General features: G+C 48.8%; 1 protein-coding gene across 5 annotated transcripts in view; it reads left to right on the forward strand.

Moving 5' to 3' along the window:
- The first annotated feature begins 1154 nt into the window (after positions 1–1154).
- Ccdc61 (coiled-coil domain containing 61) overlaps positions 1155–16167 on the forward strand; it is a 24496-nt gene continuing 9483 nt past the window's right edge. Inside the window, exons 1-5 of one of the 5 annotated variants that reach the window (XM_029555493.1) lie at positions 1155–1176; positions 6331–6489; positions 6707–6789; positions 9405–9583; positions 12098–12259. In XM_029555493.1, coding sequence (XP_029411353.1) covers positions 6342–6489; positions 6707–6789; positions 9405–9583; positions 12098–12259 — 572 coding nt within the window. In that variant the 5' untranslated portion in view covers positions 1155–1176; positions 6331–6341. Of the gene's footprint in view, positions 1241–6330; positions 6490–6706; positions 6790–9404; positions 9584–12097; positions 12260–16167 lie in introns of all 5 variants that reach the window. The other 4 variants (XM_029555492.1, XM_029555491.1, XM_008852072.2 and 1 more) reach the window with 4 other exon arrangements.

A 16167-nucleotide genomic window follows, 5' to 3' on the forward strand; every position in this document is an offset into this window, starting at 1 on the left:
GCATTTGGGAGGCAAGAGGTCAGCTTGGTCAACATGCTCAAAAAACAAAACAAGGGCCTAGAGAGATGGCTCAGCCTTTAAGAGAGCACTGGCTACTCTTGCAGAAAACCCAGGTTCGAATCCCAGAACCCACATGGCACCTAACAACCGTCCTAACTCCAGTTCCAGGTGATCCAAGGCACTCTTCTGTCCTCTGCAGGCACTGCACAACACAGGTGCACTTAATATGCAGGAATAACACTCATACAGATAAAAATAAAGGAAAATCCCCACAAAATTAAATTAAAATTAAAATATTTAAATCCAGAGATTAAAAATAAATCGGCACCACGCAGGGCCATGGTGTGCACTCCTATAATCCTAGTAATCTGGAGTTGGAGGCAGAAGGATAGGGAGGAGTTCAAGGTCAGCCTTGGGTTGCATAGTGAGTTTGGGACCAGCCTGGGTTACATTAGGTTCTATCTCAAAAAACCGCCAAAAAAAAAAAAAACCAAACCAAAAAACCGGGCATGGTGGCTTACACCTTTAGTCCCAGCTCTTGGGAGGCTGAGGCAGGCGAATCTCTGTGAGATGGGGGCCAGCCTGGTCTACATAGCAAGTTAAGGCCAGTGAGACCCTGTCTCAAAAAACCAAGAGACCAAAAATCCCCATAAAACGCCATAAACACGCACACAAAGTCAAGGATTGCAAAGTTATCAGCGTAGGGCCCACTGAGAGCCAGGAAATCTCTACCGGTCTTTACAGTTGAGAACGGTCCAGCAGTTTCCGGACCCGGGGCAGGACTGCGCATGTGCTACATTCTACCCTGTCCAGGTCTTCCCCATGGGCGGGGCCTATCCTTCCACACAGGAGGCGTGGTGGGCGGAGTCAAGAGACTACTTTCGGAATCCTCCCTCCGCCTTCGCCAGGGAGCTTTTTCCCTGATTGGCATCACTATTGGCCAATAGCCATTGGAGAAGGATAAACGCTAGCAGGGTCTCCCTAACTCGTTTAGGAATGTCTCTTCCAAGCGGACCAATCGCAAGCATGGGGAGGCGGGCCCTTCTGTGGGGGGCGGGACAGAGTGACGGGCGTCTTTTTTGACTTATGGGAACATGGCTGCTGGCCAGCCCTGACCAATGAGGAATAGAAGGCCGGATCTGGGGCGGGGCTGGAGCTTCGGCGGTTGAACCGCAGGTGAGGAGGCGAGTCCGCGGAAGTGGTGAGCAGCGGCGGGCGCGCGGAAGTGGAGAGTCCTCCGGTCCGTGGGGGTCCCGGGGAGTGGGGATACCTGGGACTGGGGCCCCTTAACGGGTGGGCGCCGGACACAGGGTTGAGGGGGTCGAGGCTCTGGTAAACAGGGCGATTTTCACAGAGTCTTTAATGCTCTAAGTTGTCAAACGCGAGACAGCTTGCAGAATACGGCCTTGTGACTTCATGGGAGGTTTTAAGGTAGAGCGTTATTATAACTCGGGATGTAAACAACAGGGTCCCCACGATGCCATGGGTTCCGAATTTAGGATTGGAAGGAGGGTGAATGAAATGAGATTGAGGAGAGAGGGCGGGGCAGGGTTGAGGCTGTGCCCTGAAGACAGGCGGAAGCATGGCATACATACAGCGTTTACTGTGTGCAGGTACTAAGTTATTTTACAGGAATTCACTTTTGGCCCCCACTTGTGGTGCTGCGGATCGAACCCAGAGCCTCATACATGCTAGGCAAGAGTTCTACCACTACTGCATGCCGGAGCCTGGATGACTATTTGTGAGACAAGGTCTCACTATGTAGTCCTGGCTGGCCTGGAACTAGCTGTGTAAACCAGGCTGGCCTCGAACTCAGAGAGCTCCTCCTGCCTCTGCCTTCTGAGTGCTGGGATTAAAAGTGTGCGCTACCTGGCCTAGCTGAAGTATTTATTTAGTGTGTGTTTGTGTGTGCGATGGGGGGCGTGCCACAGCATCTGTGTGGAGGCTCTGAGAGGCCAACTTTGTGGAGTTCTCTCCATCTTCATGGGGGTTCCAGGATTGAACTCAGGTCTCCAGGTTTGTGCAGCAAGCACCTTTTCACCTCCTAAACCATTTTACCCACCTCCCAGAATAAACTCTTAAACAGCCTTAACAAACTCTGCAGTGCTGCACATTTGTAATCCCAGCACTGGAGCATATGAGTCAGGACGACCGAAAGTTTGAGGCTGGGCTACAGAGTGAGTTTGAGGCCAGAGAGTGTGGACCCCAGTATCTGGCAGTCCAAGTTTGAATCCTGCCACTGCCCTTTGGTTAGTACTGAAGTTGTATTGGCTTTGGGTGAGTTAACCCTTTTATGACCAAGTTTCATCTTTAGTGGAATAATTTCTCTGTGTATACCACTTCCCTCACCCTGTTTAAACCAGGAGTGACTCACTGGTGTCATTTTCCAGCATCCATCTCTGCCCACCTCCAGGGTCATATATCCAAAGGCCTACTCGTCTTTTCTTGGAAGCCCAGCTGATTTGCAGACTATAAATTATCTCCAAACAAACCTGTGGTTTCCCTGTTCAGCCTCCAAACCAGTCTGTGGCTGGTGTTTCCTTTCAGGGCTTGTCCCTCACTCCTTAGTCTGGAAAGCTAAATATGTTTGGTCCTTTTTTAAAACAAAAAGTGTTTGGGGGGGATACCCTTGATGTGCTGGGTTGTATAGATCTGGATTGTAGGGTGGCCTACCCTTGACCTTAGCCAAAAGGCTGAGATGCCACATGAGGGATGGGGGAGCTGGGATCAGGATCAGCTAGCTGGAGTGTGGGGTTTGTTCTCTCAGTAGCTAAGGGACAGTAGTAAAGCCTCCAAGAGGGAAGGGACAATGGAGGGAGGTGAGCATCAGAAGTGAGTAGATTTCAGGCGGATTGTCGGGATTATTCGATTTTTGGGGGGCTGAACGTGGGGGACCTAGACGGCAGGAGGGCGTGGGGACAGCTGAGCAGTCAAATGCTGAAGGGCCTTAGTCGGTGTAGCTCTTAGGACAGGGCCAGATTGATGATGAGGCTCCTGGGGTGCCTCAATTGCCCTAGTAACCTCCAGTACCTTAGTGACTGGGAAGGCTCTGACTTCGGTTATTTGATCCCTAGCGTGAGGAGCAGGGGGAGGGGGTGGGTTTGTGGGTGGGGCCTGGGCAGGGCGGCACTCCCCGCACAGCGCCAATGGCCGGGAAATGAGGGTTAAATTGGAAGGGACAGCTACATCAGAGATGAATACTCCAGGCCTCTGAATCCCCAGAAAGCCAGAGCATAATTTCTGGGGTCCCTCAGATTTCATGAGGCCCTCCAAAATGTCCCGAACACCTTTCTCCCAAATAAGAGTTTAGCTCTAGGGCAACATAGTTTCAAGCCAGGCTAGGCAGTGTGAGGGACCCTGTCTCAAAAAAGCCCAAACCCTGACGGGTGTGGTGGCACAGGCCTTTAATCTCAGCACCCAGAAGGCAAGGCAGGCATATCTCTGTGAGATTCAGGCCAGCGGGAGCTACAGGGAGAATTTGTTAAAAAAAAAAAAAAAAAAAAAAAAAAAAAGTATTTTCTTGAAGTCCCTCAAAGTAAGGGAAAGAATAAGAACAAATCATTCTGGAAGAACACAAAGGAAAATAGCTTTAGATACTTAAGTGACAGAAAAGACCTCCCCCCAACTTAAAAAAACAAACAGAAAACAAAAACAAAACAGGATGAGATGGCACATGTCTGTAATCCCACACTCGGGAGGCTGAGGCAGGAGGATCAAAAGTTCGAGGCTAGCCTGGACTATAGAATGAGTTCAAGGCCAGCCTAGGCAATTCAGTAAGAACCCATCTCAAAAAGCAGGCAGGTTGCTGGAAAGATGGCTCAGCCCTTAGGAGTGCTTACTGTTCTACAAGAGGACCCAGGTTCTGTTCCCAGCATCCCTGTAGGGTTGTCAACTAACTGCCTGTAACTCCAGTTCCAGGGAATCCAGTAACCCTGGCCTTTGGGTGCACTTATACACACGCACACATGCACATGCACACACAAGTCTTAAAAGAATAGGGTTGGTGCCGGGCATGGTGGCGCACGCCTTTAATCTCAGCACCCAGGAGGCAGAGGCAGGCGGATCTCTGTGAGTTCAAGGCCAGTCTGGTCTACATAGTTTCAGGACAGCTGGGGCACATGTTTTCCCTAAAAAGAAGTATAAGAATTAGCAGAGTGTGGTGCTGCCCTGCTCTTCAGAGGGGGAGGCAGGAGGGTTAGGAGTTCAAGGTCAGCTGTATTGTTTCAAAATAAAAACAAAACAAAAAATACTCAAGAGAACTTCCTGGGGAAAGTATGAGGGACAGAAGTGGTAGGGAGAGGAGAACAGGCAGTGGAGGGGTCCCCATGGTCTGGGTTAGTGCCTGTGTCTTTGAAACAGCTGTGGGATCCTAGAAGATGGCTCGGTGGTTATGAGCACTCACTGCTCTTCAGAGGACCTGCGTTTGGTTCCCAGCACTGAACCCACAAGGTGGCAAACAACCATCTGTACCTCCAGTTCTGGAGGATCCATTACCCACTTCTGACCTCTGCAGGCATTGCATACACAGATACACTTTGCAGGCAAAACACTCATACACATAAAATAAAAATAAATGAAAAAAAAACTAAATCAACTATGAATTCAGTGCAGATGATTCATTGTGTCATAGGACTATATTACAGTGGTTGCCCCCAGGATTTGGGGTACTTTCTCCAGATATTCAACGTGGCTTCCTCCTTCAGTTTTGTCCCAAACTTCGTCGTTCTTTGTTTAAAACATCACCTTGGGGGGCTGGAGAGATGACTCAGTGGTTAAGAGCATTGGCTACTCTTGTAGAGGACCCAGGTTTGATTCCCAGCATCCACATGGCAGCTAACAACTGTCCATAACTTCACTTCCAGGGGGGTCCGACGCCTTCTTCCGACCTCTGCAGGTATTGCACGACATGGGTGCACCTACCTACATGAAGGCAATGTAGTCATACAATTTTAAAAAAGGAAAAAAATCACCTCTGAAGGCCAGCTCTGACCTGTCTGAACCCAGAACTTGTCCTGTTTTTCAGCTTGATTTTTTTTTCCATAAATGTTTTGGTTTTTTTTTGATGAATAAGTAAATAATAATCAGTAATATTAATCATGGTCTTCCAGATGATAACCACAGCATGAATTGTATAGTGTGATGAGGGACATAGCTGGGTGTGGTGGCACATACCTGTCATCTAGGCACTTGAGAGGCAGAGGCAGGCAGATCTCTGAATTTGAGTCCAGCTGGTCTACATAGTGAGTTCCAGGCCAACCAGGGCTACACAGACCTTGTCTAAAAAACAAAAAAAAGCCAGGTGTGGTGGCATACTACTGTAATTCTAGCACTTAGGAGTCAGAGGATCTGTGAGATCAAGGCCAGCCTGGTCTACAATGTATATAGCAAGTTTCAGGCCACCCAGGGCTACATAGTGAGGCTTTATCCCTCCTAGCCCCCAACCAAATGCAGGACATAGTAGTACTTTCCCCCCACATGCCCATGCTAGGGATGTAACCTCAACCTGTGACCTAGCACATGCTAGGCAAGCTCTCTACCATGGAGCCACACCCCCAGCTCCTCACTGGGGGATTCTAGGCAAGCTCTCTACCATTGAGCCACACCACCAGCTCCTCACTGGGGGATTCTAGACAGATTCTCTACCACTGAGCTATTCTAGGCAGGTGCTGTACCGCTGAGCCATACCCCAGCCCCTCACTGGGGGATTCTAGGCAGGTGCTCTACCACTGAGCCACACCCCAGCCCCTCAATGGGGATGAATTCTAGGCAAGCTCTACCACTGAGCGACTCCCAGCCCCTCAATGGGGATGAATTCTAGGCAAGCTCTACCACTGAGCGACTCCCAGCCCCAGCCCTTCGCTGGTGTATCCTAGGCAAGCACTGTACAACTGAATTACAAGTCAGGTATTTTTGAGACTGGTTCTTACTCTATAGCCCAGTCTGGCCCGCAGCTTGTGACTGCCCTCTCTTAGCTTCCCAGTGCTGGGATTACAGGCCTTGCCACACCCAATTCAATTCTTTAAGCTTTTATGTGTGTCATCCAAATAAGTTCTCATCACTTTCCTGGGGTGAATGGAAGATCCAGGAAGTGCATCCTGGTCGTTTAACTCAAGATCCTGGCTCTCAGGTGGACATGGTGGTGCATACCAGTTACCTCAGCACTCAGACGGAGGCAGGAGGGTTGCTGCAGGTTTGAGGACAGCTTAGACTACATAGTGAGACCCTGTCTTAAAACAACATAAAACTCCTAACAAAACAAAACCCACCACCAAGAAATGTCCAACTCTGGCTCTCAGCCTCTCTGCATGTCTATCTTGTCCACCTCCTCAGGGACCCTGGCCATGGACCAGCCAGCTGGCCTGCAGGTAGACTACATCTTCAGGGGTGTGGAGCATGCCGTGCGCGTGGTGGTGTCTGGGCAGGTGCTGGAGCTGGAAGTGGAGGACAGGATGACGGCTGACCAGTGGCGTGGAGAGTTCGATGCTGGCTGTGAGTGTGCCTTCCCAGGGTGGGCTCGCCTCTCCTCCCCTAGGGTCCACTTCCCTCAGAAGCTGTTGGGCCCTCTGGCTCTCCAGGTTGGTGGGAGTGTGGGCCCCACTGCTCAGGTCAGAGGCACCGCAAGTGGGCAAGGCTAGAGAATTTGAGTTCATTGCCTTTGAGCTGAGCCAGTGGTCTGAGCTCAGGAGGAACTTTTCTTCCCACCCAGTCATCGAAGACTTGACTCACAAGACAGGGAACTTCAAACAGTTCAGCATCTTCTGTAACATGCTGGAGTCGGCCCTCACCCAGGTAGGAACCAGGCTTGATGGCTGGAGAGTTTCTGTCACCTAGATCCCTGGTGTAGGGATGTGGGTGTGGATGACCACCTGATGTACGCAGGTCCCTTGGCCTTCCCTTTCATACAAAGGACAGGGCTGCTGCTTTCTCAAATGGCAGTGGATGATTCTGATTCTAATGCCAGTAATTCTCATGTAGAAAATTCTGATTATAGGACTAAGAATGTGGTTTAGTTGGTTGAGTGCTTGCTTAGCATGCATAAAGCTCCGAGTTCCATTTCCAGCACCACATGAACTGGGCATGGGCTTGTAATCTCAGAATTTAGGACATTGAGGCCTGGGGCTGGAGAGATGGCTCAGCAGTTAAGAGCCCTGACTGCTTTTGCAGTGGACCTGGTTTCCATTCCCAGCAACCACATGGCAGCTAACAACTGTCTATAACTCCAGTTCCGGGGGATCCAGTGCCCTCTTCTGGCCTCCATGGGTGTTGCATGACATGGGTTCACATTTATACATACCAGGCAATATAGTCATAGACACAAAAAATTAAAAACAAACCCAACCAAACAAACAAAAAAGATGTAACAATATTTCATAAGAATTTATGGGCGAGGCTAGGTATTCCATTCTTACATTTGCTGAGTATTTAGTGTGTCAGGCACTGGGGCGCCAACACAGAACTAAAGAGTTATGTCTGCCCTTGCCTGTGATCTTAGCACTTGGGAGGCTGAGGTAGGAGGATTCTGAGTCTGAGGCTAGCCTGGGCTACATAAGGAAACCTTGTCTCAACAACAACAAACCCCAAGCTGGGCATGGTGGTGGGACATGCCTTTAGTCCCACAGCTCAGGAGGGAAAGGCAGGACTACATAGGGAGAACTTGTCTCAACAACAAAAAAGGATGGCACATGCTGTTAGTCCTAGCACTCAGGAGGCAGAGGCAGGCAGATCTCTGTATGTATAGGGGGTTCCAGGCCAGCTGGGGCTATATAGTGAAACCCTGTCTTCCCCCCTCCCCCCCAAAAAAGACAAAAACTTTGCTACTTTGTCCTCGAGAAACTGACATTTTTAGGGGGAGAGATAGTCAAAAAAAATTATGTTAAGTAGTTAAAAGTATTATAATAGGAAAAAAAAACGCAGGTACAAAGAGTGACAGGGTACAGAAAGTAGGTGTTGTTTCTGGACTGAACTATATAGTTTCTGTGATTACGGATAAAATTTGGCTCATGTAACTGAAGATCTGAATGTGCAACTTAGAAAAGGAGAGCCTCTTCCAGTCCCCTTTTTTATGCTTTACCAAGACTGTAACATATTGGTTCCTTGAGGCAGGATGGCAGAGGGCCCAACAGTTCAGAGTGTGAGTTCAGACTCATGATGGCTGCTTTGTAGCTGGGACCTTTGCGCCAGTTGCTTCCCCAGGACCCTGGTCTCCCTGCCTGTGGTAGTTTCCATTTCATTATATTGTGAAGATGAAGTGAGTTGTTAGGTACAAAGCTTGGCATAGTTTCTAATTATAACTGCTGTATACGAATTGCTTTTATTATCAGCTTCTGTATTTATCGTTCTTGTTAATAGTTGCTTCGTATTTCTTTGTACACTTGCATCACGAAGTGGCTAACCCGGTAATTCTGTTTTCTCTGGAAAGATTAAAAAGAGTATTTTAAATTTTATTTTAATATTTTATTATTTTTATTTTATGTGTACGAGTGTATCGCCCGCATGTATATAACAGCACCTATGTCGTGCAGTGCCTGCAGAGGACAGAAGAGGGCATCAGATCCCCTTGAACTGGAGTTACAGACTGTTGTTAGCTGCTATGTGGGTGCTGGAAACTAAACACAGGTCCTCTGTAAGAGCAGCCAGTGCTCTTAACGGCAAGCCATCTCTCCAGCCCCCATTATTATATTATTAATCTATCTACTTATCTATCTATCTATCTATCTATCTATCTATCTATCTATCTATCTATCTATCAATCATCTATCTATCTATCTATCTATCTATCATCTAATCTATCTATCTATCTATCTATCTATCTATCTATCTATCTATCTATCTCTATCTATCTATCTATCATCTATCTATCTATCAATCATCTATCTATCTATCATCAATCATCTATCTATCTATATTGGTCTTTTGAGACAGGGTCTCCCTGCAGCCCCAGCTGGCCTGGAACTCACTATGTAGACCAGGCTGGCCTTGAACTCACAGAGATCCATCTGCCTCTGCCTCCTGAGTGCTGGGATTAAAGGCGTGTGCCACCACAGCGAGCTTATATTTTGTTTTTTGAGACAGGGTCTCCCTGTAGTCCCAGCTGGCCTGGAACTCACTATGTAGACCAGGCTGGCCTGGATCTCAAAGACAGCCACCTGGTTTTGCCTCCCTAGTGCTGGGATTACTCTCTCTCTCTCTCTCTTCCCCCCATTCACTTGCCTCCTTCCCTCTCGCTTTCCCTCTGTCTTCATTTGTTCCTTTCCCATTTCCTTTCTTTCCTTCCATCTTTCTGTCTTTCATCTCGTGTAGGCCCAGGGTGATCCTAGAGGGACGTCCCAGGGCCCCGAGACCCAGTGCAGGGGCTGGGAGGGTGTGCTGTGTGTTCCCAGGGCGACCATGTGCATCCTTGGCAGCTCGCTGGTTGTCTTCTGCAGAACAGTGAGTCGGTCACCCTAGACCTGCTCACCTACACAGACCTGGAGTCCCTGCGCAGCCGCAAGCTGGGGGGCCACCCTGGATCCTTGGCTCCGAGGTCGGCACAGCTCAAATCCAAGCGCTACCTCATCCTCATCTACTCTGTGGAGTTTGACAGGTGGGCTCAGTAGCTGCTCCGGGGGTATGGGGGGTAGAATGGGAGGAGCCCCTGGCAACCAGTGGCTGCCAGGTCTTTCCCTCACCTTCTGGGTCTTTGGGGTTTTTATCAGGTAGTATTGTTAGTGGTTGAAAAAGACAGAATTATCACCAACAACTATTTGTTATGTTTTGTGGCGCTGGGGATGGAACCCAGGGCCTGGCACATGCTAGGCAAGTGCTCTACCACTGAGCAACTGCCCCAAGTGCTTTAAACAGATCATGCTGCATCACATAGCTAGTGTCTAAACTGTAGCTGAGCTTTTCCATTAAGGACGCGAGCTCTTTCTCTTTCTGTGTGGTTGGTTGGTTGTTTTTGAGACAGGGTCTCAATTTGTAGCCCAGACTGGCCTGGAACTCAACATGTATGCTTTCAAGTCACAGCCTTCCTCCTGTCTCAGCGTCTCAAGTGTTGAAATGACAGGCATTTGTCACATTTGTTTTCTTCTTTGTTTTTTGAGACCTGGAACTCACCGTGTAGCCCAGGCTGGCATCACAGTTGGAATCCTTTTACCTTAGCCTCCCAAGTGCTGGGATGATGGGCCTGTATCACCATGCCTAGCTAAGAGATTCATTTCTCTCTCTCTCTCTCTCTCTCTCTCTCTCTCTCTCTCTCTCCCTTCCTCTTTCTGTTTTCACCTTTACGTGTTAACTAGAAGTAGACTTTTGATCTGAACTTTCTCACTTTGTGATCACACAATAGCTGCTGGGCCTCTAGACACTGCATCTGATCATCAAAGCAGGAAGATGAGGGATGGGCTGTGTTAGCTTTTCTCAGAAGACCCTCAACAGAATTCCCATAAAATTGGCTAGAGGTGGTCATATGTAAAGGATGCTGGGAAGATGAGCATTTGACTTTCTGACCTTTCTAGTGGGAGACAGCAGGGGAGAAGGGAGTTGGGAATGCCCCCCTTTTGTTTTTCTTTAAAGATTTATTTTATTTTAATTTATGTTTATGTGTGTGTGTATATATATGCATATTTGTGTGGGTGCCTGTAGAGGTCAGAAGAGGGTGTTGGACCCCCTGGAGCTGGAGTTTACAGATGTTGTGAGCTGTCCAGTTGTATGCTGGGAACCCAACTCGCAGTATGCCCTCTTACCCACTGAGCCGTCTCTCCAGTCCTTTCTTTGTTTTTTAAAAAATTTACTTTTTTGGGCTGGAGAGATGGCTCAGTGGTTAAGAGCACTGACTGGTCTTGCAGAGGACCCGGGTTCGATTCCCAGCACCCACATGGTAGCTATGAACCGTCCTTGACTCCAGTTCCAGGGAATCCAAAGCCCTCTTCTGACCTCTGCAGCACTGCATGCGTGTATTGCCTGCATGTATGTGAGTGCACCCATGGCATGCAGTGCCTGCTGAGGCTGGAAGAGGGTGTTGGGTCCCCTGGAACTGGAGTTAGACAGTTGTTAGCCGCCATGTGGATGCTGGGGCCCAAACCCAGGTCCTCTGCAAATGCAGTAGTGCTCTTAACCACTGAGCCATCTCTCCAGCCCCCCCTTCTTTATTTCTATTTTTTGGTCTTTTTGAGACAGGGTCTCCCTGTAGCCCCCACCTGGCCTGGAACTCAGTTTGTAGACCAAGCTGGCCTTGAACTCACAGAGATCAGCCTGCCTCTGCCTCCCAAGTGCTGGGACTAAAGACGTGCACTGCCACGCCTGGCTCTCCCCCCTTTTAAAGAGATTTTATTTATTTATATTTTATGTCCATGAGTTTTGCTAGCAAGAGTTCTATATGCATACAGTGCTCTAGGAGGCCAGAGGGATGTTAGATCCCCTGGAACTGGAGTTACAGACAGCTATTAGCCACCATGTGGATGCTGGGAACTGAATCCAGGTCCTCTGCACAAGCGGCCAGTGCTCTTAATTGCTGAGCCATCATCTCTCCAGCCCCTTCTTATTGTTAAGAGATGGGCTTGTTTTGTAGCCCACCCTGGCCTCATTCATAGCAACCCTTCTGCCTCAGCCTCCTGAGGGCTGGGATTAGGGGTGTGAGCACCACACTCAGCCAGGAATGGTTCTTGCCCTGGTTTCCGGGTGATGGAGAAGGAAGTTACCAATCGTGTAGGAACGATGTGTGGTGGGGCAGCTCATGAAGATGCCCTCCTTTCCCCAGCCCAGGGCTGACTCAGCATAGGCTAATTGGGGGTCTCCCAGGATGGAGTGTATGTCGGGATTGTGCTTGAAGATGGTGCTTTGGACCAGTCATAGCCAGGGCAGTTTGTTGACACTGCCCCAGGACTGTAGGGTCCTGTGGCCTCAGCTTCTGGGTGTGAATGACTGGAACAGTGCTGTGTGGGGCAAAGACTTGCACCTATCATCCCAGCACTTGGGAGGTTGAGGCAGGTTTGGGAGTTCAAGGCCAGCCTGGGTTGCAGAAACCTAGAACATGAGCTTTGGGGCCTGTGTGTTGTCTGTTCTTTGGCTCAGAACTGGATCCTGGCCTCTGAGCTGCCTTGGTTCTGATCCCCTTCCTCAGGATTCACTACCCACTGCCCCTCCTGTACCAGGGCAAGCCAGACCCTGTGGTCCTGCAGGGCATCATCCGCTCACTGAAACAGGAGCTGGTCCGCCTTCGGGGACTGGACGGCCAGGACACCCGGGACAAGTGGGAGAGGGAGATCTGGCACCTGCGGGAGCAGTAAGTTGGGGCGGGGCCGGGACAGTGGCGGGGGGGACCACCACGCGGTTCCTTGGGACACTGTGGTCGGCATTTGCCCTTTCTTCTGAGCTCCTCCTCTCCCTGCCTTTTATTGAGAGATGCTTGGGACTGAGGAGTGACTGACAGCCCCGGGCTTGCCTTCCTGGACTTCTAGTTCTGTGAGGGAGACTGGCTAGGGAGGGGTCCCAGAAGGGGTGCTAAAGCTGGAGTAGTTAGCAACCGGAACAGCATGCTAGACAGGCTGGAAGGGCCGGCAGTGTTACCTTCAGCCCTACCCTTGAAACTGCACACCTCCCTGCCAGTGGTGCCAAGCCCAGTGGGGATGGATGTTGTTAATAACCGTATAATAACAGTCTCAAATATGCATAGGGTGAGGAGGAGGCAGAAGGGAGGGAGCTGTGATGAGGACCTGGTAAGTCTTGTGATGGGGTTCGGTGAAATTAGGGAAGAGTGTTCTGAGTAGAAGAAACCATATAGGCAAAGTCCTTGTGGTAGGTGGGTATGTATCTAGAACAGAGGGTCTGAGGGAGGGAAGAAAGCAGAGGCTTCCAGTGTAATAACACCTGCCGTGCCCTTTTGCTCTGGCCAGTTCTTTGGGGAGGACTAGTGGTTTTTTAAAAATATCAAATTTAGTAGGGGACCCAGCATTTGGGAGACAGAGGCAGGTGGATCTGTGAGATTGAGGTCAGCCTGGTTTATACAAGGACTACCAGACCACCTAAGGCTACAGGAAGATCCTGTCTTCAAAAAACCCAAAACCAAACCAACCAAACAAAATACCCCAATTCCACAGAAACCATGTGTATGCCTGCATGCATGATAGGGTTGGGGGAGGACACCTGCATGTGACAGCCTGTTGGAGGTCAGAGAACTCTGTGGACTCGGGCCTCTCCTTCCACCTGTATGTGGGTTCTGAGGACAACCAGTTCTGATTGTCAGGCTTGTATCATTTGGCAGGAAGTCCCTTTCTAAGCCTTTTGTTTTCTTTTAAGACAAGGTCCCAGACTGGCTTCAAACTATGTAGTTCACACCCTCAGCCCCTATATTTTATAATAGTAATTATTATCATAAAAATAATAGCAGTTGGCTGGGCGTGGTGGTGCAGAGGCAGGAGGATCTCTGTGAGTTCAAGGCCAGCCTGGTCTACATAATGAGTTCCAGGACAGCTGGGGCTACAGGGAGACCCTGTCTCAAAAAGACCAAAAAAAAAGAAAAGCAGTTAATGTTTATTTAACTGCATGCTAGGGACTTTGCTTAGTGTCTTATAGTGAATTCTTCCTCATTCCTTTTCATGGCCATGTGATACTCCACTGAATGGACATACCACACAAATTCTGACCCTCACAATAGCCCTATGAGACAGATCTTGCTATCATCTACATATTCCAGAAGCCCAGAGAAGGGAGTCATGTGGCCAGGCTAGACCTTGGATCCATGCAAAGTTTCTGCATTGTTGGAAGGTGCTAGCCCAGACTGTGCACCAAGTGCTGCCCAGGAGGAATGGCCCTCTTTCATGGATGGGAGTGCACAGGGCTGAGGGACCCATGGTGGGCACTGCTGGGGCCAGGTGGAGGAAGGATACAATGGGAGGCTGGTGCAGACCATCCATGCCCTGCATATGCTTCCTAGACCTGCCACAAGGGGGGCGGCCTCTACCAGTAGGCCTGGACCACAGAACTAGAGGTGGTGTCTCCTCCCTGTCCCCTTCTTCCTTTGCCTCCTCCACCTTCCCGACTGAAACAGGGTCTTGCTGTTTGGGCCATGCTGGCCTTAATCCCCCTGCCTCAGCTTCTGAGTGCCTGTGTGTCTGTGTGTCACCACCCCTGGCTCCAGCCCAGGTTTCCCCACAAGGAACTCCATAGAAGGAAGCTGCCTGCAGGAGGATGATCCAGAGAGAAAGCAGAGGGCCACCCTGGAGTGCCAGCTCTAGAGAGGCTTGTGCTAGGAAAGGCATGAATGGAGAGCCGGGTTACAAGTGTGCCTGGCTTGTTGGTGTGTATTTTAAAATTTTTGTTAAGTTGATTAAATTTTTTATGTAGACCAGGCTGGGCTTGAGCTTTAAACAGTCCTCTTGCTTCTGCTTCCAAGTACTGGGATTACTGGGGAGCACCATCGGCTCAGCTCTTGCCTTGTCCCCCTCCCTTCCCCCTGTCTTTGGCTGAGACAAGGTCTCACTATGTAGCCCAGCTGGCCTGGAACTCCTGATCTCCCTGTGCCCTCTCCTGAGTGCTGGGATTACAGCTGTGCCTTATCACATCTGCTCCTTCTCTAGGTCTTTTTATTCTTGCGAATTCTTTATTTAATTAATTAATTTATTATACGTGTATGAGTGTTTTGCCTGCGTGTATGTAAGTGCGCCCAGGTTGTGCAATGCCAGTGTTAGTCAGAAGAGGCTCCTAAGAAGCACATTAGGAGGTGAGTGTGAGTGCATGTGTGTACAGTCTAGTTAAACATAATTACACAGAATTTTATCAGGTGAAGGCAAATGCATGTCATCAAAGAAATGAGGTCTTCTTGAAATTGAAAATATTTCTTACACAGTTGAGGAAACCCAAGTTTGTCATCTTGCAATGGTGATTCCAACCATCAGAAATATTGGCAGAATTCCTGCTTGGAATTCTTTAAAAAAATTTTTTACATTTTATTTTTTACTTTATGTGTATGATTGCCAGCATGCCTGTAAGTGCACCCATGTTGTACAATTGCCTGCAGAGGTCAGAAGAGGGAGTCAGATCCCCTGGAACTGGAATTAAGGATGGTTGTTAGCCGCCATGTGGGTGCTGGGAACCGAACCCAGGTCCACTGCAGGAGCCACTGCTCCTAACCACTGAGCAATCTCTCTGTCTGCACTGGCCTGTTCTTACTTGCAGAGGGTAAGTTCAGTGTTTTGCCAAAAATGTGGTCATCTGAACATTTTTCACCTCTAATTGATTTTAAGTTTTAGGTACACTTGTGGTTTGGACAGTGCTTAGTGACTGCTGGTGACTGGTGTCTTAGTGTGCTCTAATTCTCTGACTCCTGCTTTTGTTAGCTAGAAGCGTTTTTAGTATAGAAAAATATTTTCATTGAGCATTTGGTTTCTCTGAGGTGCATTTACTAAGGAAAGGCATGGTTAATGCTAAGTTCTTTCTCTTCTTTCCCTTTTGTCAGAATATTGAGCTGGCTCCATCTCATCCTCCTCAGAGGCTCTTGCTTGAACAAAAACTTTGCCCTCCTGACTTTGAACTTAACTGATCTTGTGTCAATTTCCTATGACTGCTGTGACAATGTGCCACAGAATTGGGGGCTTAAAACATTGGAAGTGGCCAAGTTTGGTGGTACACACCTTTAATTCCAGTAGTTGGGAGGCAGAGACAGGCGGATGTTTGTGAGTTTGATGCCAGCCTGGTCTACTTAGTGAGTTCCAGGCCAGATGGGGCTACAGGGAGACCCTGCCTCAAAAAGACAGAAAAAAACAAAACAAAACCCAGAACAAACAAAAAAAAACAACCAGAGGCTGGAGAGATGGCTCAGCAGTTAAGAGCACTGACTGCTCTTACAGAGGACTGGGGTTCAATTCCCAGCACCTACATGTTGGCTACGAACTGTCCTTAACTCCAGTTCCAGGGGAATCCGAAGCCAATTCCCAGCTGTTGGCTACGAACTGTCCTTAACTCCAGTTCCAGGGGAATCCGAAGCCCTCTTCTGACCTCCACAGCATTGCACGACATGGGTGCGCTCACATACATGCAGGCAATACACTCATACACAATACACATAAAATAAAAATAATAAATAAAAAATTGAAAACCAACAACAAAAACGAACAGTTCAGGAGACCATTTTATAAAAAAATACTTTTAGGTAGTGAATTTTGTTTTACCTTTTTTTTTTTTCTTTTGGTTTCT

This window comes from Nannospalax galili, unplaced genomic scaffold, assembly GCF_000622305.1.
Source record: "Nannospalax galili isolate Female #2095 unplaced genomic scaffold, S.galili_v1.0 scaffold385, whole genome shotgun sequence".
Lineage (NCBI taxonomy): Eukaryota > Metazoa > Chordata > Mammalia > Rodentia > Spalacidae > Nannospalax > Nannospalax galili.